General features: G+C 42.5%; 1 protein-coding gene across 7 annotated transcripts in view; it reads right to left on the bottom strand.

Annotated features, from left to right (window-relative positions):
- Positions 1 to 23174, bottom strand: part of ATP13A3 (ATPase 13A3) — a 429788-nt gene that overhangs the window by 293706 nt on the left and 112908 nt on the right. For 6 of the 7 annotated variants that reach the window (XM_069213169.1, XM_069213167.1, XM_069213166.1 and 3 more), the window contains 3 exons: positions 19868 to 19948; positions 18792 to 18861; positions 8086 to 8220 (listed from right to left, as the gene is read on the bottom strand). In XM_069213169.1, the coding sequence (XP_069069270.1) occupies positions 8086 to 8220; positions 18792 to 18861; positions 19868 to 19948 (286 nt within the window). The remainder of the gene's footprint in view (positions 1 to 8085; positions 8221 to 18791; positions 18862 to 19867; positions 19949 to 23174) is intronic. The other variant, XM_069213171.1, reaches the window with a different exon arrangement.

Here is a 23174-nt window from a genome sequence, read left to right as displayed (position 1 = left end):
TCAGGAGTATATCCAATGAAATCATAACACTGAACAGCCACGTGTGGGATCCCTGAGAATGTTTAAAATAAAAAAATGTACATCTCTCTCAAGAAAAGCCAATTTTTCAGCATGAAAGTACAAAAACGGCAGCCTATTGAAGGCTATGTCGGCCAATTTTTAGTTTAATTTTCTATACAAAGTAGCCAAATCAAATTAAAAGAGGTCACTATATAAAGAAAAGTAACAAGACAAACACTGACCAACCTTCCCTTAAGAGAAAAGTGGAGAAAAGGAGGGCAATATAGATGGATAGGCCGACGTCCAAAGAGGCTTGAAATATTTTACTGCTCCTTTAAGAGAATACAGACCACCGATATCTAATCATGCAGTCCCTGTGACAGTTGTTTCCGTTCTTTTCGTCAGAAACTTTGGATCTGGTTCAGTATGTCATCATCAATCACTTCTTCCGCCAGGAAGGAAGGGAGGATTGATTATGACTTCAATGGAGATTCCAGTGAAGGAGAACTAGGATTATAGGTAAGCAAGTTGCTCTCCACCTTCAGGGATCTCCATCGATAATCAAAAGCACTAAATTACATTGCAAGCCAATCTCACATCAGGCAGTGGAATTTTTTTTTTAGATCTAAGCACAGTTTCCTCAAAGAAGCTTCGCCAAGTTGGGCATCTCTTATGGATACTGTGGAATCTGAATCTTGGCAATAATATTTTGTAAAAGTAATGACTCTGCACCAAGTGGCTTCCATACAAATCTCAATTACAGGGAAAATCTTAAACAAAGCAGTAGTTGCAGAATTACACCTAATAAAATGGACATAGGTTTTGACCTGCAAGGATATATTTATCCTCTGATAACAGAAAAATATGAGAAATAATACATCTGAAAATTGGCTCCTTTGAAGTAGTCAAGCCTGTTTGAGCAGGTCCATAGTTTACAGAGTCAGTCTCATGGATGTCCTTTGTTTGATCAAGATGAAACTTAAGAGTCCTCCTGAAGATCCCAAGTCTGTAAGGACCTTTCAGTCTGTGTGGTAAGATTTCAAACAAAATTTAGGAAGAGAAATTCATGATCTTTAGCGATCACCCTTGGGAAGAAAACATGGGTGTGTCTTTATGACTCCCTTGTTGAGAGAACTGTGTAGGGCTTGTGAGAACACAAGGCATACATTTCACTAGATCTGCATGCAGATGTGATTGCCCCTAAGAAAGGAGGCCAACATGATGGGTGCTGCAAAGAAACACGAATAAATAGATTTGAAAGGAGGACCCATTAGTTTAGGATGAACGATATTGAGCTTCCAACTACGAGGAAGTCTCTTCAGGATGAGGAAGTCTCCTACTGGTCGAAATATCATTTTAATGCTACCCAAGAAGTCTTTAAAATAGAATCCCTGAAAAAAGAGGTTTGTGAATGACATTCCCTGAACACAATAATACCAGCATGAATACCTTTAAAGTAGAGCACTGCAAGCCTCACTTTGCTAATCTCAGGAGGTTAGGAAGCACTGCTTCTTCCGGACTTTGTCAGAACAAAGTTTTTCTCAATACACCAGATGTAAAAGCTTTTCCACTTGAAAAAGGAGGAAAGTCCAGTAGATGGATGTTTGGCTTCCTTTAAAATAACCTTATAGTCCTGTGGAAGATTCTGATGTCTGTACTGAACGAGCTTAGGAGCAATGTTGGCAAAATAAAGATGGTAAGCTCCATGGAGAATGCTGTCTTTTGGCTTGTGGAGAAGATCTTCTTTGAATGCAAGCTTCTTGTGTGGCCGCTCTGACAGATGAAGTTTGGTAAACATCTACTGGCATGGCTACTCTGGAACTATTAAAATCATCCTCAATACGGAGTAAGCCAGATTGTAGAGTGGATGCAGGAACTTCCCTGACTAGTCAATGAAAAGGGTATTCATTTTTAACACTGGTTGGTAGTACTGGAAGCAAAGTCTGGGGATTTCTGATTTTCTGTGTTTGTGAACTGATCTAGTTTTGGATACCTTAATGTGTCTAAGATGATGGGGAATACTTTGGCATTTATGGACCACTTATGGATTACTTGGGTAACCCTGCTGAGACAGGTGGTTTCTATTTTTGTTTTACTCCTGGGATGTGAACTGATGTGGTTTGCAGGTCTCTGGCTCTCAGCCATTTCCTAACTGGACTGCTGTCAACTCTTTCAGGTTGCTATGATGCAGACTCTTGGGGGGACTGTGTGCCTTATAATCGCTGACAATACATACGAGTTCCCCACCAAATCAGGGAGACATCCTTTACAACTATCCGAGTCCAAATAACTTGAGGAAAAGGAACATCTTTGAGATTTTCTGCTTTGCTCCAAAACTAAACTGACTGAAATGTTGCTGGAGCAAGAGTTAATTGGCATTCCCAGCTGTTGATGTACTAACACCACTAAACGTCCAGACACTATTGGAAGGGCTCCTGTGATGATGAATGTGAGGTACTAGAAAAAGGCAGGATTCCAGGGATCTCAGTAGTTCTGTCAGCCAGTTACCTGTGATGTGTTCAGAAAACTTTTGACAATTCGGTGAGATAAACAACATGCTCTTTATCAAAGGTTACACATTTGCCCCTGCCCAATCAGCACTGCTCCTAAAAAGTGAATGGACATAAATGACTTTGAAGTGAACCTTGTGTAGCTGACTCACCCCCTACGCTATGGGGTGAAAAGGGGGAATGGAGGAGTCGCAGTTTGCCTCCAGGAACTGTCTTCTTGAAGTCACAGATTGTTGCTCGCCACCTCTACCTCTTAAACACTTCTTGTACAATTTTTGCTGCAGTATTGCTGACATTGAGACCATTGAGGTGGGTCTGAAACCTCTGAAGGAACTATAAGTGATCCTAAGGCCTGTAATGCTTCATGTACTCATCCTTTTCTAGGCTTCTAGCCTTCGAGGTCCCAGTCTTGTCTTCAATTGCTGCTTTTCCTCATCATCGTGAGAACCAAAAAGGGTGGTGCCAGAAAATGGTAGGTTTAGAATAACCATGAGCAGCAATATTAGAGGCAGCAAGTTTAGAGGAGGCTGTAGTAGCTGCAAGTTTGATTTAAGACTATCTTTGCCTCTGATAAAATCCTCTGAAAATCCTCTCTGCCTTCTCATAAGTGCGTGTCAGACAAGTATTGTTATTAATCCCATAGGTTGCTCTGGCATCTTTAAGGGAAGAAGCACTGGAATATTTACATTTCTGCCCTTCTCATCAAGACTTTTGAACCAATGTGATTGTTCTTGGAGTATGGCACCTGTGACAGGAGCAGGATACACATCCAAACAATGAACACCTGGAATGTTGTCTGTGACACATGGATTGAAAGTGCCATTTCCATCTTCACGCTGGAACTAGATAATATTTCAGAGGTTGCGAGTGTTCTGGTGAAGGGAGTGGAGCTGTTGGCATTGGTGCAGTAGGCCAAGAGAAAATTGCACAAGCACAAAGGGAAATGGAGCTGGTAGGGATATGTGTATGGTAAAGGATACTGGAGGAGATGAAGAAGATGAAGAGATGAAGAGGACAAAATATTCATTGCCTTGTCTTGAATGATAGAGAGCATGCAAATAATACTCTAAATCCAAAATTGTGGAATTCTCCTCCTCTTGAGTTTCTTGCACCATTACTGAGCCAGCTCAAAGTCACTGGTGCTGAATGTTGCAACATCCAGGCTTCCTTTGATGTCAAAAGTCTTGTTTCTTTTACTGCAAATGCATCCTGATCTTAGACAGAGTGCCATAATATTATTTTTTCACTCGACTCCAAATAAGTGGCAATAGAACAACAACTTCTTCATGTCTGATTTTTTTCTGGACCTCCTTCTGTAGCTTTCCCTTAAAAAATAATAATACAATAAAAAAATATATCAGTTAAGGTAGAGTTTCCCCTCTATGTGATGCTCAGACATCCCCTGACTTTGAATCTGGTCTCTTGCACTTGTTGTCTTCAAGACCACAAAGCTGAATTTACTCCCCATTCTTTAGGATTTTCCTTAACATTTTTAGACCGTGTGGACACTTCCCAGGACGAAGGGAATTTAAGAACAAGCGTATGGGTCCGTTGTGAGGATCAGACTTCACTTTCCTATCACAGGAAGAGGATTATACAATGAAGAAAATATTTTCTGCCAGGAAACGGAAAATAAATACTCCTGGAATCCAAAGATGTCTAATGAAATGCTTAACATGACTGTCTGAAAAAGCAGAGCTTAATGCTCCAGGATCCGGTTGCAAGTGAAAAAAGGGAACTGGAACAGATTTTGCTGAAAGGACATAATAGGATACTGGTACTCTCTTAAAGAATCAATGGTGTTCAGGAGTCTCTTTAGACCCTAGCCTATCTAGCTACACTGACCTCCTTTTCTTTCACTTTACTTTTAAAAAGGGTTTGAAGTTCAGTTTTCCTTATTACTAATCTTTAGTGGGGACATCTGCAGATCTGAAGAAGCAAAAAAAAAAAAGCATTTGCAATGCAATAGGTCTTGCATTTCCTGATAGAGCTAATGGCATTATAAATTCATAACTGGACATTTTTGCCTCATAAATTGTTCAACCCTGCTTCATAATTTTGTCTTTTCATGCCATGTAATTCCAGTGGCCAAGCATTTAACTAAAGCACTTCCATTTACTTTTTTCCTCTATGTTAAAACATATACAATTATCATATAACCCTTTATCAGGAATAAACCTTTGCCATTAGAGTGTAATGCTCAATACATCATATCAAAAATATAATTTGGAACAGATAGGAGGATGAAAGGAAAGAGGGAGTCGGGAGTAAAGATGGAGAGGACATGTGGCATAGTAAGAGTGCCATGGGCCCAGAAGTAAGAAAGGAACAAGGTTGACTGCAATTTTGGAAGGAAAACCGAGCAGTAATTAGAGTTGAGTGAGGTCCGTAGGTCTCTGGGCACCGATGGCACTGCACATGTTGCTCCATTGATAACTAGGCCTAAGAAGAGAAAGCGGATGGGGCAGAAAAAGCAAAGAGATAGGAATACAACAGACGAAAGAAAGAGCAGGGGTTTCACAGAAATAATTAAAGATGTCAAAGAAAGAATGAGAAAATGAAAGCACATCTAAGAGAAGAAATATAGCAAACGTGTGAGACAAAAGAAAAAAGGAAGGAAGCTAGCGAACAAAAGATAAAGAGGAATAAAGTAATGAAAAAAGTGTGAAAAGAAAGAGAAAAATTCGAAAAAAAGTGAGATGGCGAGAGAAAGAAGCAGCAAAAGAACCAGGGCATGTATGTACTTGACATTTCTCAGTGACACAGAATGGGAAAACCACTTTGACACTTCGGGTCCTGACAAGTAACTTGTGGCTTCCACATACAGATGGGGAAAAAGAAGGTGTGTGTGAGCCTAAGTACTGAGATGAAATGTGCAATGAATGTTAGAATTGATGGATTCTGGCAGAGGTGTCATCAACAGTGGCATTGAATGTTAAAATTGAGGTGCCTGGCTGAGCTGTGTTTTGCTCTTTTGGGTCCAGTAGTGGCTTGGCAGTGGGACTGAATATTATAATTGAGCTGCTGTAATGGAACTGTATGTGAGCAGGGTCCCAGTATAGGAAAGGAAGTGACCTCGCCGTGATAGAACTGAGGTGCATTGATGGAGCTGTGCCCGAGGTCCAAATACTGGAGCAGCAGAGTGCACTGCCTGGAAGAACTGAGGTGCTCTGGCAGACAGCATGTGTGGGGTTCCTAGCACTGGCATGGCTGAGGGATTGGAGTGTGTAAACTGAGGTGCACTGATGGAGCTGTGCTCGAGGTCCTAGTACTGGAGCAGAAGAGTGTGTACTCATTAAGAACTGAGTGGCTCTGGCAGACAGCGTGTATGGGGTTCCTGGGACGGCTGAGGGCATGGAGTGTGTGAACTGAGGTGTAGTGATGGAGCTGGACCCGAGGTCCCAGTACTGGAGCAGCAGAAACTACTGACTGGAAGAACTGAGGTGCTCTGACAAACAGCTTGCCTAGGGTTCCGGACACTGGCACAGCTGAGGGCTTGCAGTGTGTGAACTGAGGTGCCCTGCAGCGGAGTGTATTGACTGCAAGAACCGAGGTGCTCTGCAGACAGCATGTGTGGGGCTCCTGAAACGGCTAAGGACTTGGAGTGGATGAACTGAGGTGCACTGATGGGACTGTGCTCGAGGTCCCAGTGCTGGAGCAGGAGAGTGTACGGATTGTAAGAACAGATGTGCACCCACTGACAGCGTGTGAGGAGTTACATGCACTGGCACGGCTGAGGGCTTGGAGTGTGTGAACTGAGCTACACTGATGTATCTGCATTCGAGGTCCCAATACTGGAACAGCAGAGTGTACTAACTGGAAGAACTGAGGTGCTCTGGCACACAGCATGTGTAGGGTTCCTGGAACTGGCACGGCTGAAGAAATTGAGTGTGTGAACTGAGGTACACTGATGGAGCTGCACCTGAGGTCTCAGCACTGGAACAGCAGAGAGTACTGACTGCAAGAACGGAGGCGCTCTGGCAGATAGCATGTATGGGGTTCCTGGCACTAGCATGGCTGAGGATTTGGAGTGTGTGAACTGAGGTGCACTGATGGAGATGCACCCGAGGTCCCAGTACTGGAGCAGCAGAGAGTACCTACTGGAAGAACTGAGGTGTTCTGGCAAACAGCATTTCTGGGGTTCCTGACACTGGCACGACTGAGGGCTTGAAATGTGTCAACTCAGGTGCACTGACGGAGCTGCAGCCGAGGTCCCAGTACTGAAGCAGCAGGGTGTACTGACTGCAAGAACCGAGCTGCTCTGGCAGACAGCATGTGTGGGGTTCCTGGCACTGGCACGGATAAGGGCCTGGATGTGTGAACTGAGATGCACTGATGGAGCTACGAGTGGGATCCCAGTGTGATGCAGAAGTGGGCACTGCCTCTAAGGAGGTCTGATAGAGTTGGTAAAGAAAATCAAAGCCAAGGAAGGGTAGTAGCCAGGCAGTAGAGAGCCCACAAAGACTAAATGTGACCAAGGTAACAGCCTGATTTATAGCCTGGTTTACAGGTAAGCTCAGAGCAAGAAGGCTCTTCAAATGAAAAGGGAAGCCTCCCTGGACAGGAGCAGGAAACAAAGTAAAAAGAAAAAGTCCCCTACCGTCTAGATAAACAGGACAAAGCGTAATTATACAGTAGTTAGTCCCTGCTCTCACACAGAAGAAGGAAGAACAAAGAGGCATGACTGACCTCTAGCAAGCAAGGATTTTTAAATGACCCTAAAACTAACGAATGAAATAGCTGGAAACCCACAGAAGAAGTATACTTAAAAGTATACAAGAGGTCGTACACTTACGCTCGACCTAAAAACTAAAAGATAATTGACCACTATAGCCTTCAACAGGCTGTCAGGTATTATAGTTTTTAAAAGGAAAAACATAACTTTGAGGAAAAGTGTATATTTTAATAAGTGTTCCAGGATCCTGCACATTGACAGGACCAGTCAGTGCTTGTTTATCACTGGAGGTCCCTTGAATGAAAGCTTTTCGGTTCTCTACGTGCAGTAATGTTTTATACCAACTATGAGCAACAGTACAGAAGACTTTAGCTACAGAAAGATAAAGGTCAGTGGATAAGGTAGGTAGGTAGGTAGGTGGGGGGTGCTAAATAATAGGGCTACATTGAATGAGAAAGAATGTAACAAATTAACGCCTGTACCTAAAAGATATACTCTTGCACTGAAAAATGCTACAGAGCGACAACAAGGTCAACTGGGTTTTCAATTTAGAAGAGGTCACGTCCCAAATACTATTATCATTTTTGGTCTAACACAGGATCAGCATGTCCCCATCTTAGATTCATTACATATGTCATTTTCTGAGGTACTGCTCTGAATAATTCCGGTGGTGGGGGTTAGGGGCTATCACTTTCTTTAAAAAAAATTAAAAAAACTTTATTTACCTTTAAAAAAATATAGACTATTTTGTATTTGCTGAATAGCTTCCACTTAACCAAACAGTAACAGACATGGGGACACATCGTCATTTTCACAGTGGCACACTTTGTGGAATAGATTATTGTTGCTTGATTTATGCACTAAACTACATCATATATAAAGTTGTAAAGTTGAAAATACCTTTTTAATTGTGTACAGTGAGCTGACAATGGATATAACAGACATAATCACAATCGCCAATGCATAGTAGTAATATCCATCTGTACACCACAGAATTACGCTGAAAAGCTGAAAAATGTAAAACGGATTAAGGACCTAAAAAGAGAAAAAAAGAAAGTTAATTGATACGATTCTGCAAAGGTATAATCTTCACTGATTTCAGGACAAGGTTATGCACACAATAGCCAACACAATTAATGTTGAGAAGTTCTATCATAGAATGCCTATATTTTCTAAAAAGAAAAGCCAATGAAGATTACAGAGATCTACCATTGTTCAAGGTTTGTGCAACAAAAACTGGTCTGATATATTTGCTATAGTTAGGGAGGCTTGAACTTTGCCCCAGCACTGAAACATATCCCCCTATTTACACCCCTTGCCTGCCTGATACTTGAGCAATTCTTTGCTGGACTTACCTCCGAGGCCAAGAGTCAGTCTGTCTTTTTGCTCTCAAAACTTTGTTGATGTGTTGTACTGAAGTGTGTATGATTTGATCAGCTTATTTAGCTTACAACACTCACTCATAATCACATGTACAGAGCTATAACCTTTTAAAAATGCAACTCAGAACTTTCAAACTCAATTGTGACGATGAAGCTGCACCTTACTGATGAGGCCTAACAACGCTAAATCCAATCGGTGGCTGTTTCTTCCTGTAAACACCTATGGGCAACTAGGTTTAAAGAGGTAGAAGGAAATCCAAAAGATTTTGGAGTAGACACCTCACCCACTATGAATGCGTCATCATCAGAGCCTATCCACAATGTGGTAGAGCAATACCACCAAGCCAGACTCAACCGGGAGAAGTAGTTCTTATATAAATTGCTACTGGATTTGAAGCAGGGATCCAGAGAAACAAACAGTAAAAATATCTCAGGGTATACTCAAAGGAATTTTCTTTATATTTTGAGTACCCTGCATATGGTTAAAAAAAGAAGTGGTTTTTTTTTTTTTAGATTAATTGACTCAGTTACCCCTATCTATGTCAACATGTTTTGGCACACGTTCAACGCCCATACAGGTCGAAGCCTTCGTCAGGGCTGTACGCATCCCTGCCTGTCCATTGTTGGAAACCACGCATAGAAAACTAGGCCTAAGGCTCTCACCTTATACAGGGTTACTACTGGAAAACCTAGAAACAGTAGTGGATATCTTAAACAATGGATTTCAAACAGAATCATGCTTAAAATCTTAATATAAAAACAACTTCTACAGAATGGGGAACGCCACGTATTTGTGGTACCTATCCGGCAACACATGTATATCAGACAGATACTGAATTTTAAAAAAAATCGGACAAAATTCTAAATGGTGCTGTAAAGTGCAGCACAGCAAACCACCGCAAACGTACACTCAAAACATAAGCATGCACACTCCTGTGTTACAACATCAAGCAAACACAGCCCCTACAGTTTAGGCTAATCATGGGTGATTCGGGAGTCACGCAAGTTGGATGGGAGGCATGCTCCTGTTGTCACACACGTGTGAGGCAGGTATAAAATAATAGATTCCCTTTCCTCTTTTAGAGGTGGGGAAATGCTAACTTTCTGAAAACCAAGTCTCGGCTGACTCGCAGTCCGATATTCCTCGACCCAGTGGTTTATCCACCACAGAGTTGGTTGCACCACCTATTTAAGGCCGTGAGCACAGGCAGGGAAAGTCTTTGTTTCGGGATCATTGTTAGCTTTCTTTGCAGCAAGAAACTCCCTCTTTGGGGGATTGTTTCCAAGAAGCACTAGAGACTCCTGAGCAAGTTGAAAAACACGGCGGCCTGCTCAGCATTCAAGACTAATGAAGTACATCCACTGCACTTGCTCATCACAAAAACATAGAGCTCTTGTGATTCATGAATAAGTAGGGTGTCATTCAGTACTGCCTCAAGTGATAAAAGTATGAATTCTGAGATCTCTTCTAGTCTTGTTCAGGTTCAAGCACCATTCTGATTTCCGAGTGGTGGACAGCCTTCTTTACAATAGTAACTTAGTAGGGAAAGGTTGTGCCCCACCCCCCACAGCGAATAACTAAAAGGTTTCCAGCATTTAATTTCAGGATCCAGGCCCAAAACAAATACTATTTGAAGATCACAGAACGGAGGCTCTGGTCAGCTTTGCAGTTTGGGCTCCAAAGTCCACCCCACACTTTCCAATATTAGTAAGACACTGCCCTGTCCCCATAAAGAGAACCCATCTCCAAATTATCACCTAATTAATGCACACTCTCAAGTGACAGGGGTGTCAGGGCACCTATAGGGAGGTCTACTTCAAGGACTTTTCCAATTCTTGCCCATCTACGAAATGGGAGTAAGCATTCAAGAAAGCTCTGCACAGTTTTGTGTGGGACAGTAACACAACATTTCCTTTGTCTACAAAGCTGGCTGTTAGATCCTGTAACCAAATATCCTTGTAATTGTGACAGCTGGCCCAGAGCAGTGGCTAGCTTGTGGGGCAAAATGATCCTTATTACAGCACTTCATATATTTTTGGACACTGACCTGAGATGGGAAGAAATCTAAATGTCACTACTGGAAGATCCTGTTCTTTCTGATCTAGTTTGGACCAGAACACAGTCTTTAACATCTCTATAAATATGTTATATTTACATTAGTTTTGACAATCCAAGTTCTCTCCTGAAAAAATATAATTGCTCACTAAGATACACAATTACACTTTTTGTATTTTCTATGCACAACATACCAAAATATGCTATGCAAATATTGTGCAGCAATTTGCAATGGTAAGCTGCCATAAGGCTATGTCGTTACAGTACTCTGGGGTCCCTATTAGTGCAGAAACATTTAAGTTAGCCTATCTTCCACATCCCTCTTCTGAATCTGAAGGTTCATTTTGACGTTGACCTATTAAACGTCAGAGCTAGCGTGAGCATTTCAAAAGGAAGTGATTTTGACACATGCACACTCTACCCTTGTCTAGAGTGTCACAGGGCTCTCCGTGAGCTCTTTCATATCGTTTCAATTCCAGATGTGGATGGCGTATGACCAAACTGCATCCCACATTGATTATTTTAGCTTATAGGCTCAAGTGCATCTTTTCAGAATTCTACTGTGAAATTATTCATAAACTAAATCGGTCACTTGCTACTTGCCAATTAGTTGCCATACTTTAGGAGAAAAGACACAAAGAGAGATGTTTAGCAGGCTCTCACCGCCCAGACGCCCGAAAATAAAAGTGATCTACATATACAAAATGGAAAAATGAGGGAGGGGACCGTAAAAAACGTTTTCATCTTCTTTTTACCAGCTACAATTAAAAAGCATAGTCTAGTATTTCATGGACTGTTATAATGAACATGTTTATATATTATATAAAATATATTCACTGAAAAAAACAAAGGTTACAGGGACTTTATAGTTAGGAAATAGAATTTTTTTAAAAATAGAAATTCATCTAGAAAACCAAAGGTTACAGGGACGATGTAGTTAGGCTCACATTGTAAACGTACAAAACCATAGAAATTCACCAAGTTAGAGTTAAAGTTACCTCAACTAACTATAGCGCGTGCCCTTGGCACTTGTGCAGTATTTATTTCAGGATAAAGTGACATACCAAACTATAAATATTATGCATATTTATTCCAGAAGGTGGCGATCCTACATCAAAAATTTTAAGGACACACTTGGGCATCAATGAAAATAATATGAAAATATGTCTTCAGTGCTCATTTGTCGCAGTGAATTGGTTTGCAAAAAAGTATTAAAATAATATTAATGACGCACTTCCTGTGAATGCATACTTAAACAGTTCAATCTTCCAAGCCACTCTCTTTTCGAACCACCTCAAAAAGACAGGCCCTCCACTTAACTTTCACCATCTCTCACCCCACCCTCAGTACTAGCGTATTTTTGCTCCAGATTCTTCTGCACGGGGATGATATAACACACTGCAACTTGATCTCACCTTTTCCCAGCTCCAATTTGTCAAAGGAATCGAATGCAAGCTCTCTACGCCCATTTTATCTATAGAGGATTTACGCCTGAAGTTTCCCTCTTTCTATTTTTTTCCCTGTCATTGTAGGGAGTCCTGGAAAGTGAGGTTATATGTTCCACGAACTCTGAAGAAAAATGAGCACTAGCCAGTGAGGTGTTTGTGTGAAAATCTGTCTATCTTAACCACACATTTTACATAGAGCCTATCAATTATGTATTACGGATTACTACCGGATGGTAAATCGCGCTAACTTTGAACTATAAATCGACCATTATTAAATAATTTGTAAATAATTGTTGCTTTCAACTCTGGAATGACGGTCAAAAATAAAAAACTCTAATATGTATAACACCATCCCATATAAACTCTAGTCTGTGTTCTTACCTAATTTTCTCCAGGATTACCTAATCTATCAAATTGAAAATGTGCATGTCCAAATTGTATGACAAGACCGGAGGCTCTATTATGCGTTCTTTTCTTACTTTATTTCAAATAGCAGCAGTCAAGAAACTACAACTCCCAAGAGGGTTAGGAACAGACTAACCAATGGGAGTAAAACAAGAACTAACGATGGACCAATCAGATGAGGCCATAACCATAGAGTGTACACTTGACTGCAGGCAGCCCTCTTTTCTTGCTGCTCGCAGTCAAGATAAGTACACTCTTTTGGTCTTGCGTATACTTATTTGGCTATTTTATTATTTTTATTATCCCTGCATGTCTATCGTTTTATTTACTTGCTGGTTTTCTGTATAACCATCACGTCTTCCCGACGGCGTGGTAACACTGAATCGGCGACCTAACGCCCCCCCCCCCCGCTCCTCCGTGTTACCGTTTGATTTCTCTGTGTCACGCGCGCTCCGTCGCGCGTTCTTCTCGAGGGTTCTCCTCGTTCTGTCAGCGCATTTCGCATTGCGCGCCTGACAGACGAGGCATTTCGGCTTTCCTGAGCGCTCCGCGGCTGCCGAAGCAGCTTTAACTCAGCGCCGGCTCCGTGTCGTTTCCGGAGCACTTCGGCTTCCTTCTCCCGACGCGTCTTTGAAATTCTTTGACCCTCCCCCTCGGTCCCGCCCAAAGGAGGGCCTTTCAAGCTTTATAGAGCGTGTTGCTCTTTTATTAACCCCTAACTTCCCTTGTTTTTTCTCAAAGCATATTTTTCAATTATCTCAACGTTTTGCTCAGTCTGTCATTTTACAAATAAATATGAATACTGATATTTCGTCTGTCAGCTCTGATTCTGGGGATAATGAGGAATCCTTTAAACAGGATTTAAACAAATTTATAAAATCCTCAGTTAAAAATGCTTTAAAAGCATCTATGGTTACAATGTCAAAGAACATTGAGAGTTCAGTAATGTCAATGATGTCCAAATCTATGGCCCATTCTGCGGGGGAAGGCAGAAAACGCAAAATAAACGCTTCTTTTAAAACAGCAAAAGGCGCACACACAGAGAGTGAGCTTGCCTCACACCAGAACGAGGACTTGGTTCCTCCCAGGCCTCCTTCTAAGGAGGGGAACTCTATTAAAAAGTCGAGCTCACATGCTAAATGTAAAGCAAAATCGAAGCATATACCAGTGCCAAAAAAGATTGCTATTACAAAGGTTTTGGACACGGATGAAGAGGGCATGTACGAATTATCTTTATCAGATAATCCTGATGATACGTTTTCACCTTCTTCTCCCCAAACCAAACGTATCAAATTTTCCTCTAGTGAGCCCTCTACCAGTGTGGTTGATGCGGAAGGTGTTCCCATGTTCGACCCCTCTCTCATTCATCACCCCAATTCCACGGAGTGGTTTCCTTTGGATCACGTGGCTGAATATATTTCTTCCCGCTTGCGCCTTCCTTTGGACAAACAGACTCGCTCTAAACTCAAATCTGAATGCCCTAGACCGTCTTTAGATTCTAACATTACTGTAACCCCAGCTATTGACGAGTCTCTCATCACATTCTTTGCAAAGTATGGAAAAGATCCCCGTAAAGGGGTAGACAAAGCTTGGACCACGTGCCAAGATAAACTCCTCGATGTGGTCGGTCCACTTGCAAGAATACTTGATTTAGCCGAGTCGGCTAGATTAGAGGATTCTCCTATCGACCCTTTGGACCTTTCTCTTTGGACCCAAAGAGCTTTCTGTCTTTTGGGAAATTCTAATTCGGCCATCATCCACAAGAGACGTAAGGGTCTCCTTCTCCGTATGGACCCCAAGCTGGCTAATCTTGCTACCAGAGATCCCGGCATCCAGGCCGATGGTAAACTCTTCGGAGACTCGTTCATCAAGGACCTTAGTCGTTTCGTCTCCACTTTTTCATCTATTGACAAAGCCCAACAATCTCTAAAGAAGGTTTTCAACCAGCTTGTTTTTTCCCGTGCCGGTAGAGGTAGGAGTCGCTTTACCGGCTGCCAATATAGAAACCAAGGCTCCAGAGGACATTCCAACCCCTCCTATTACTACAACCAAGAGTTTAAACCCCACTTCTATCCCCAAAGATCAAGGGGTTTCCGCAATCGTGGCCAGTGCATCTCCAGAGCTGCCAATACCTCAGGTAAGCCAACGTTCTGGCCCTCCCGTGGGAGGTCGCCTTCGATTCTTCCTTCAAAAATGGAAGTCAATTTCTTCAGACCCATGGATACTTTCCACTATCCAGGGTTATCGCATCGAATTTCTCTCTCCTCCTTACCAGTCAGGTTCCCCTCTTGTTCCAAGGTTCTCTCTCGAAATGTCATCTCTAATTTCTTCGGAAATCCAATTCTTGCTAGAAAAAGATGCCATCCAAAGTTGCATCCCGGACTCCTCCGGTTTCATCAGTTCTATTTTTCTCGTCCACAAAAAGAACAAAAAACTAAGACCAGTAATCAATCTAAAATCCTTCAACCAGTTTGTCGTCTATCGACACTTCAAGATGGAGACTATTATCCATCTCAGGGATATTTTACTCCAAGGCGATTGGCTAGTCAGACTAGATCTTCAAGATGCATACCTCACTATCCCGATCCATCCTTCTCACAGAAAATATTTACAATTTCTTTGGAATTCAAAAACGTATCACTTTTCCTCCCTTCCTTTCGGCAGCTCCGTGGTGTTTCACGAAGCTCTTAAAGCCGGTTGTTTTCTACCTTCGATCTCTGGGCTTCAGACTCATTATCTATCTCGCCGATATTCTAATTATGCATCAAAGCAAATCCTCTCTTCTGTCTCAGCTACAGATAACATCTACACTCCCAGCAGAACTCGGCTTCCTCTTAAATCTTGAAAAATCGGTAGTGGTTCCTTCACAACAAATAGAATTTCTAGGCTTCCAAATAGATTCGGTTTCGGCATCTCTGTCTCTTCCGCGGGCCAAGGTTTCCGCAATCAAAAGAGAATTGGTTTCAATTCTCCAGAAAGACTCTATTTCCCTCAGAATTCTTGCAAGAGTCGTCGGCCTTCTTTCTTCTTCTATCCAGGCCATCTTCCCAGGACCCCTTCACTACCGCGCCCTTCAGCGTCTCAAGATCCTACACCTTCGTCGAGATTTGGCTTTCTCCGACCTTCTATATCTAGACCAAGAATCTCAACTCGAAATCCAATGGTGGATATCCCATTTAGATGCTTGGAACGGCAGATCCATCTTCCCCTCTGTGCCCGATCTTGTATTAGAATCAGATGCAAGTCTCACGGGTTGGGGCGCCCGTTGTGGTTCCATATCAACTGGCGGTATATGGTCCGCAGAGGAGTCCAGATTGCACATAAATTGTTTAGAGTTTCTTGCAGGCTCCTTTGCGATCAGAACTTTTACAAAAGACAGAGCAAGTTGCTCCATTCTACTCCGCATGGACAACATATCCGCAGTTCGTTACATAAACCATCTAGGGGGCACCAGGTCCAGACCCCTTGCTCTTCTGGCCAAGAGCCTCTGGGAGTTTTGTCTGTCCCACAAATGTTCTCTTCTTTCCGAGTATCTTCCAGGCTCTCTGAACTCCAATGCAGATTGGCATTCCCGACATCTCGGATTCCAGCGATTGGAAATTACACTATTTTTTCTTTCTATTTGGCGAAAGACAGTGGGGCCCCTTTCAGGTGGATCTCTTTGCATCCAGACTCAACTCCCAACTTCCTTGCTTCTTCAGTTGGCGTCCGGATCCGTTGGCATTAGCTACAGACGCCTTTCTTCAGGATTGGTCCAACACCCTCAATTATGCTTTCCCTCCTTTTATTCTAATCAACAGGGTATTAAATCAAGTCAGGCGCCAAATGACGTCCCTTGTCCTGATAGCCCCCTTTTGGCAATCTCAAGTTTGGTTTCCACCCCTCCTCGAACTCACGGCAGACTTTCAATCTTACTTCCCTCATTTCCGTCTCTCCTCCTAGACCCGCTCGAACGGGCCCATAATCTGATTCTCAACAAATCGTTAGTCCTATCAGCCTGGCTCATTTCCGGCCTACCCAGCGGTCCTTCCCTATTTCGTCGGAAGCTTCAGAGTTCATCAATAATGCATGGGCGCCTGGCACAAGGCGAGCCTACAGATCAGCTTGCTCTCTTTGGTCAAGCTGGTGTGTGGGAAAATGTGCCGATCCCTTTTCAACGGATCTGAACCTAATTATTAATTTCTTAGCGGCCCAGGCAGGTCTGGGTAAATCATATCGTACTATCAATCTTTACAGATCCGCTATTTCTATGAACCATTCTAATATCGATGGCAATCCTATCGGGATCCATCCCTTAATTTGTTGCCTTTTAAAAGGGGTCAAACTCTCTAAACCTCCTTCTGCCAAGTACTCCCATGTCTGGGATGTTTCATTGGTTCTGAACCTTTTACTTTCTTGGCCAGACAATCCGAGTCTTTCCCTTAAAATGCTGTCTGCCAAACTCACTATGCTCCTATGCCTCATTTCTATCAAAAGAGTTTCCGATGTTAAGGACCTAGAAGTCTCTGCCCGCCAGTTTCTACCTTCAGGTGTTTTGTTTCACATTGCCAAACGCACCAAAACTAATTTACATTCGGTGTTCTATCCTTTTTTCCCTGATAAACCGAAATTATGTGTGGGTCTTTGTTTAAAAGAATACGAAAAAAGAACCGTTAACCTGAGAACGTCCTCCTCTACCCAACTATTAATTTTCTTTCGCAAACCTCATAATCCGGTGACTTCCGCAACTCTGGGCCGTTGGGTCAGATTGATTATGTCCCTAGCGGGAATTGACACTTCTGTTTTTGGAGCCCACTCTTCCAGGGGAGCCATGGCCTCTAAAGCTTTCGCTTTGGGATCTAGTTTGGAGGACATTCTCAGGTCGGCAGATTGGTCTAATGATACTGTTTTCAAGACTTTCTATTGTAAACCTGTTAGAACTGCTTCTTCAGTAGTTATTGATATGCTTTAAACTCGCATAATAGAGCCTCCGGTCTTGTCATAAAATGTAGATTTTCCTGGTAATTTATGACGGAAAGTCTTAATTTTGTTAAAGACACGGAGGCGAATATTATCCCACCACTGTACTTTTTAATATGTACTCTCTCTCTCCCTCCCAGCGACTCCGGCATTACCTCCAGCTTCCGGATAATGCTGCTGGCGCCTTCATCGCATCTTTCAAGAGGAACCCACGAGACGTGTCATCACAATCCTCTCAGGAGCATCTTATCTCACCTTTGTACTCCCGGTTTATTGCTGTGGTTCAAGAAGTTTGTTCCGTTTCCTTAGCCTTCGCAATTGTGGGACTCATTTACCCTTTGTTTTATGATTCTCTTTGACTGGCTCGTTCAAGAAAAGAGGGCTGCCTGCAGTCAAGTGTACACTCTATGGTTATGGCCTCATTTGATTGGTCCATCGTTAGTTCTTGTTTTACTCCCATTGGTTAGTCTGTTCCTAACCCTCTTGGGAGTTGTAGTTTCTTGACTGCTGCTATTTGAAATAAAGTAAGAAAAGAACGCATAATATTTGCCTCTGTGTCTTTAATAAAATTAAGACTTTCCGTCATAAATTACTAGGAAAATCTACATTATCCATTTGATAGCTTAGGTAATCCTGGAGATAATTTGCTAAGAACACAGGCTAGAGTTTATATGGGACGACTGTTTCACACTCAATGAAGTGCTCTGATGGTTGCTTGTGCTAGCACTATAAAAAAACAATACATGTAATTAATTAATGAATACATTGTTCAATGTGTGCGTAAAACCACAGAACTATTGGCCTGAAGCAACAGCTGGAACACAATAGCTAATAACCTAGTGCTGTCTTTTTACACTTTTTGCAGTCCGACATTAAGAGCTGAGCCAGGTGTCAAAACATTTCATGTAGTGTTATAAAACCAGTGCCTTAACTGTAGGCAAAAAGTTGGAGAACGCTTTTATGTGTTACTTTAAAACCAATTAGAGGGATGGCGCCTGCTGCCAGCTCACATGAGGTGGGTTGTCCAGAGGTGTAAATTATATCCCCTGCAATCTTGTTAGTTTTTTTAAACACTTGACAAAGTTTTCTTTGTAGAACAATCTTTGCAAAACATGTATGCATAATTGAAGAATTACATCCAAAATACAGACATTGCAGCATAACTCTTCAACAAAAACATTTCTTTGCAGGACATTTGTTTAGTGAAGCTGACAAACATTCATGGCTTCTTGAAGTGAAAGCATACCAACTTTGTAGACAAACGTCAAATTTTGCCCACTCCTAGTGAATAGTCAGGACGGCTTTCTAAAATGAGTTAATTCGAACACACCAGTACTTTCAATACTGTGTCCTTACCTCCTTAATCAGAACTTTAAAAATGGAAGGCACTTTCACAGTAATTTTGTTTACTCCATAGAACAGTTTCCTGCAAAGAAACACAAAAACAGGTTTTTCGAGCAATGTTTGTAAAAAGATCTGTCACCACTCTCCGTTAAAAACCAAAGAGAAGAGAAAGAGAAGAACTGCACACTACAGACTGATATAGAACGTTGGTACTGCCCATACAAATGTAGGATGGCTTTAGTTTGCAGGCCAAAGAATTATTGAAGTTGCTAGTGCATATCAGAGAAGCCAAGTGTGGGGTGTCATCAACGTCAAGGACATACAATTATAGCATTTCCAAGAGATCTGTGCAAAATTTGTTATGAGATCGGCCTCCAATTGGTGCATGCTACTGATATGGCCACAGAGGAATAACAGTCCTCCTCTAGACCTAAACATCAAGAAAACATGTTAACATGTAAAGCCTACTCAGCAACTTTTTAAAAATATTATATATGTCAAAAACTACTGAACAGAATTCCCAAACTCACTTCTCAATTTTCAATTGTCTACAGACAAGGAAAGGTTCAACCTCAAAACATCAAAACTGTCAAGACACTCACCGTTTAAGGCAGGTGTTGTACAATCAGAAGCTGAGATCTCACCTGCTTAAAGATAGTCAACTGTAAAAAGGAAAAGACCAGTAGACAATCCCAAGTCTATGAGAGTATTTCCTTTCTGGAACTCAAAGTCTCAAAATTATTTTAGTATAACCTTTCACAATAACGGGCATTGTACAAAAAAACATCTCTGTCCATGTCATAATCCTGCAGAAAAATGCTAACATGTTAGTAGCAACTATGACTAAACAAAGATCAGAGGAACCCGTCCAATCTGGTTGTGAAAAATCATGTGGACAAATCTCAAAATGATATTATCCAGCAAGTCACTTGCACATCATGTTAGCTTGAATAGCGTGGTTTAAAAAGCTACCAGATTTATATGGGGTCTTCAGGTATATTTTCTTACACTAGAGCATGTTCTGGTTATGTCTACCAAAGTAACACCACAAAAACACTGCATCATCCCTCTCCCACAAGTATAACTACCTGTAATCCTGCACATCTTTTTGGAGCCCTTTACTGTGGCCATTATGGATTGAAGAGCAGAGAATTCCCTCATCCAGGCCCCTAAAAAATATAAATTAGGCTTTTGGGTTTTCTTTTACAAAATTAGGCAGTTTCGATACAATATGCTTCACTAATAGATTTATTTTTTTGCAAAGAAGTATTTACTTTATACCATTCGATTTTCATAGCAACAATAAGACAATCCCAACCAGTGCAATATGAAATCCTTCTGAAAAAAATAATAATTAACCTATGAAATACAGATCTCATCCCTGAAATATCATTTGCGTTCCATCGATTGTGTGCTGACAGTTCAAGAGAAGTAACTGTGTGCATTTCAAGTTACTTGAGTAGGTGGTTACCATTAGGAAAATAAAGGCATCTGAAGTAACTCATCTGCTAGATGTTCAACGATAATGACTTGCTAAGGAAGAAATATAGCACCTAGGAAGAGATGTACCACTCAAATTTATATTGTTAAACAATGTACTAACATTTAGTCGGAGCAACTTCCCGCTGATGTTAGAAGAATAAAACTGTTTTAAATAAAAACAGTCATCTAATCCTAACATAAATCTAGGATCTAACCTCTTTGATTGCCCCTGGCATCTATTTATTATACGTCATTAAAAGATGTACCCATTATGCCGTGATCACGTATAATAGGTCAAGGCCACAAAACAAATGTTAAGCCAAGTGCCCCTCCAACATTTGAACCAGCCTTATGTAAAACTCAGAGAAAGTACAGACACCCAGATGGGTGATCATAATAGCAATAACAGCAATAATAGTAATAGCAGATCATTCACATGTTGAACGTAAGAGTATATTTGCTCTGTGCACCCCTTACAGGCCAGTGGTATATAGATGCCACCCCAGCGCGCTGATGTCAGTTTCTTTTCACAATTTTCCACGCCAGAAGCGCAGAGCCACGAACAACACTGATTCAGGTGCACCAGAGCTAGGGCCCTAAAAAGGGAGAAGTCCTTGTCCCTAGAAATCAGTTCGCAGAGCAGGGAGGATGGGAGGGTCGGTAAGAAATCTGCACCTGGAATATGTTCTTAGCAGATAATTTGTTACTGAAGGTAAGTAACTAATTCATCTGATAGAGACTTCTGACTGCAGACTCCTTAACTTAGAATAGATACCCAAGCAATACCATGCCAGGAGGAGAGTCTTTGAACTAAGATCATACTAAGATGCCCAGCAGGACCGAAAGGCCAAAGTAGCCGTCCCTGCGCACTTGACGGGTCCAGGCAGCAGTGTTTAGTGAACGTATGCAGGAACACCCAGGTTGCTGGCTGAACCTGAACTCCGCATGCCAACGCTTTGGTTGCAGCAGTTGCTCTGGTAGAATGAAAGGGCCTGACCACTTTAGGTGGGAAAGAGGCCCTGGTGCGAAGCACCACTTTATCAGGATGGACAGGGATGAAGGGTGGCTTTGAAAAAAAGAGCTTGCAGCTCACTCACTCTACATGCAGAGGTGATTGCTACAAGGAACGCTGTTTTTAAAGTTAGAAACCGATTAGGACAATTATGAAGAGGCTGCAAAGGAGCACACATGAGGAAAGTGAGTACCAAATTCAAAACCCACTGGGGCATTATGAACGGAGTAGGCGGAAACATGTGGGGAAGACCCTTGAGCAATCTCCCAACAATGGGAGATTTAAACAAGGAGAGTTGATCAAAGACAAATAACCCTTAAGGGTGCCCAAAGCAGAGCCCTGCTGAGCAAAAGAAAGGATAAACAAAAGAACCTCAGACAGAGGTGCAGAAAGAGGTCAACAGACTTGATGGTACACCATGCCACAAATTTATTCCGACAGGCATTTACTGTTTTGGTGGAGGGATGCCTGGCTGCCAAAATAACATTACGGACTTTGGGTGGAAGGTCGAAAGCTGTCAACTGCCGCCGTTCAACCTCCACGCAAGAAGGCGGAGACTGGATAGGTTCCGATGGAGGACTGTGCTGCTGCGAAAGAAGATCCTCCTGAAGAGGCAGTCTGAGTGAAGGATCGATGGCCATGCTCAGAAGCTTGGGATACCATACCCTTTGTGCCCAGTCCGGAGCTACAAGAATTACCTGGGTCTAGTCGTTCTTGATCTTCTTGAGAACTCTGGGCAGAAGTGGCATTGAAGGAAAGGCGTATAGAGACGAAAAGCGTCAACGAGCGTGTACCGCCTTGGAAACTCCAACTCTCGAAACAGCTGACATTGCACTTTCACTGCAGAGGTGAACAGATCTAACCAAGGCTCTCCCCACTGCTGAAAGAAACCTTGCGCCACCTCCGGGAAGAGACGCTATTTGTGATCAACCATGCTTTGATGGCTAATTTTGCCTGCTCTGCCATTCAGAAAGCTTGCCAGATGTTGAACCACCAAGGATATGGCCTGATGGGCCAGCCATGTCCAGAAGCACAGAGCCTCCTGACAAAGGGTCCACGACCCCACCCAGCCCTGCTTGTTGAAGTACCACATGGTAGAGGTGTTGTCCGTGAACACCTGCACCACTTTCCTTTTGAGAGAGGGAAGGAATGCTTTCAATGCAAGCCGAATAGCCCTGAACTCTAACAGATTCTGGGTCATTCTCACCTAAATCCAGGACAGGCTGAAACATCGATATCGAAGCCTGAATATCCTGTACTCGGCTCTTGGGAGGATAGGCCCGAAACTGCTCTGTGTTCAGAACAGATCTGATGAAAGTAAGCATCAACGAGGGAGTCAGGTGTGACTTCAACACGTTATAGTGAACCCCAGCGAATGCAGGAGGTTCCCCGTGGTCTGGAGCTGGGATACAACAGCCTGGGATGAGCCTGCTTTCAACAGCCAGTCTTCGAGGTAGGGGGAAGACGGAAACCCCTAGCAAGCGCAGATAAGCTGTGACCACCACCATCACTTTTGAGAACATCAGAGGGTCGTTGAGAAGGCCAAAGGGGACTATGGTAAACTGAAAGCGCTTGTGACCTACCACAAACAACGGCTGTGGGCAGGCGGACAGGAATGTGAAAGTAGGCTTCCTGCAAGTCCAATGCTACCGTCCAGTCTCCAGGGTCCAGGGCAGATAGGACCTGAGCTAGAGTGAGTATTTTGAATTTCTCTTTTCTGAGGAAGAGATTGAGGGACCAGAGGTCTAGGATAGGGCAGAGGCCCTTGTCCTTTCTGAGCACCAGAAAGTAGCGGAAATAAAAACCACAAACTTCTGGCACAGGGACCCTCTCTCACTCCCTTGGCCTAGAGAGCCTTAACTTCCTCACGGAGAAGTGTCAAGTGATCCTCCGTCATCTCT

This window comes from Pleurodeles waltl, chromosome 11, assembly GCF_031143425.1.
Source record: "Pleurodeles waltl isolate 20211129_DDA chromosome 11, aPleWal1.hap1.20221129, whole genome shotgun sequence".
In the NCBI taxonomy this organism is placed as follows: domain Eukaryota; kingdom Metazoa; phylum Chordata; class Amphibia; order Caudata; family Salamandridae; genus Pleurodeles; species Pleurodeles waltl.
Note: the sequence above shows the minus strand (reverse complement) of the source record. Positions and strands in the feature narration are given on the sequence as shown.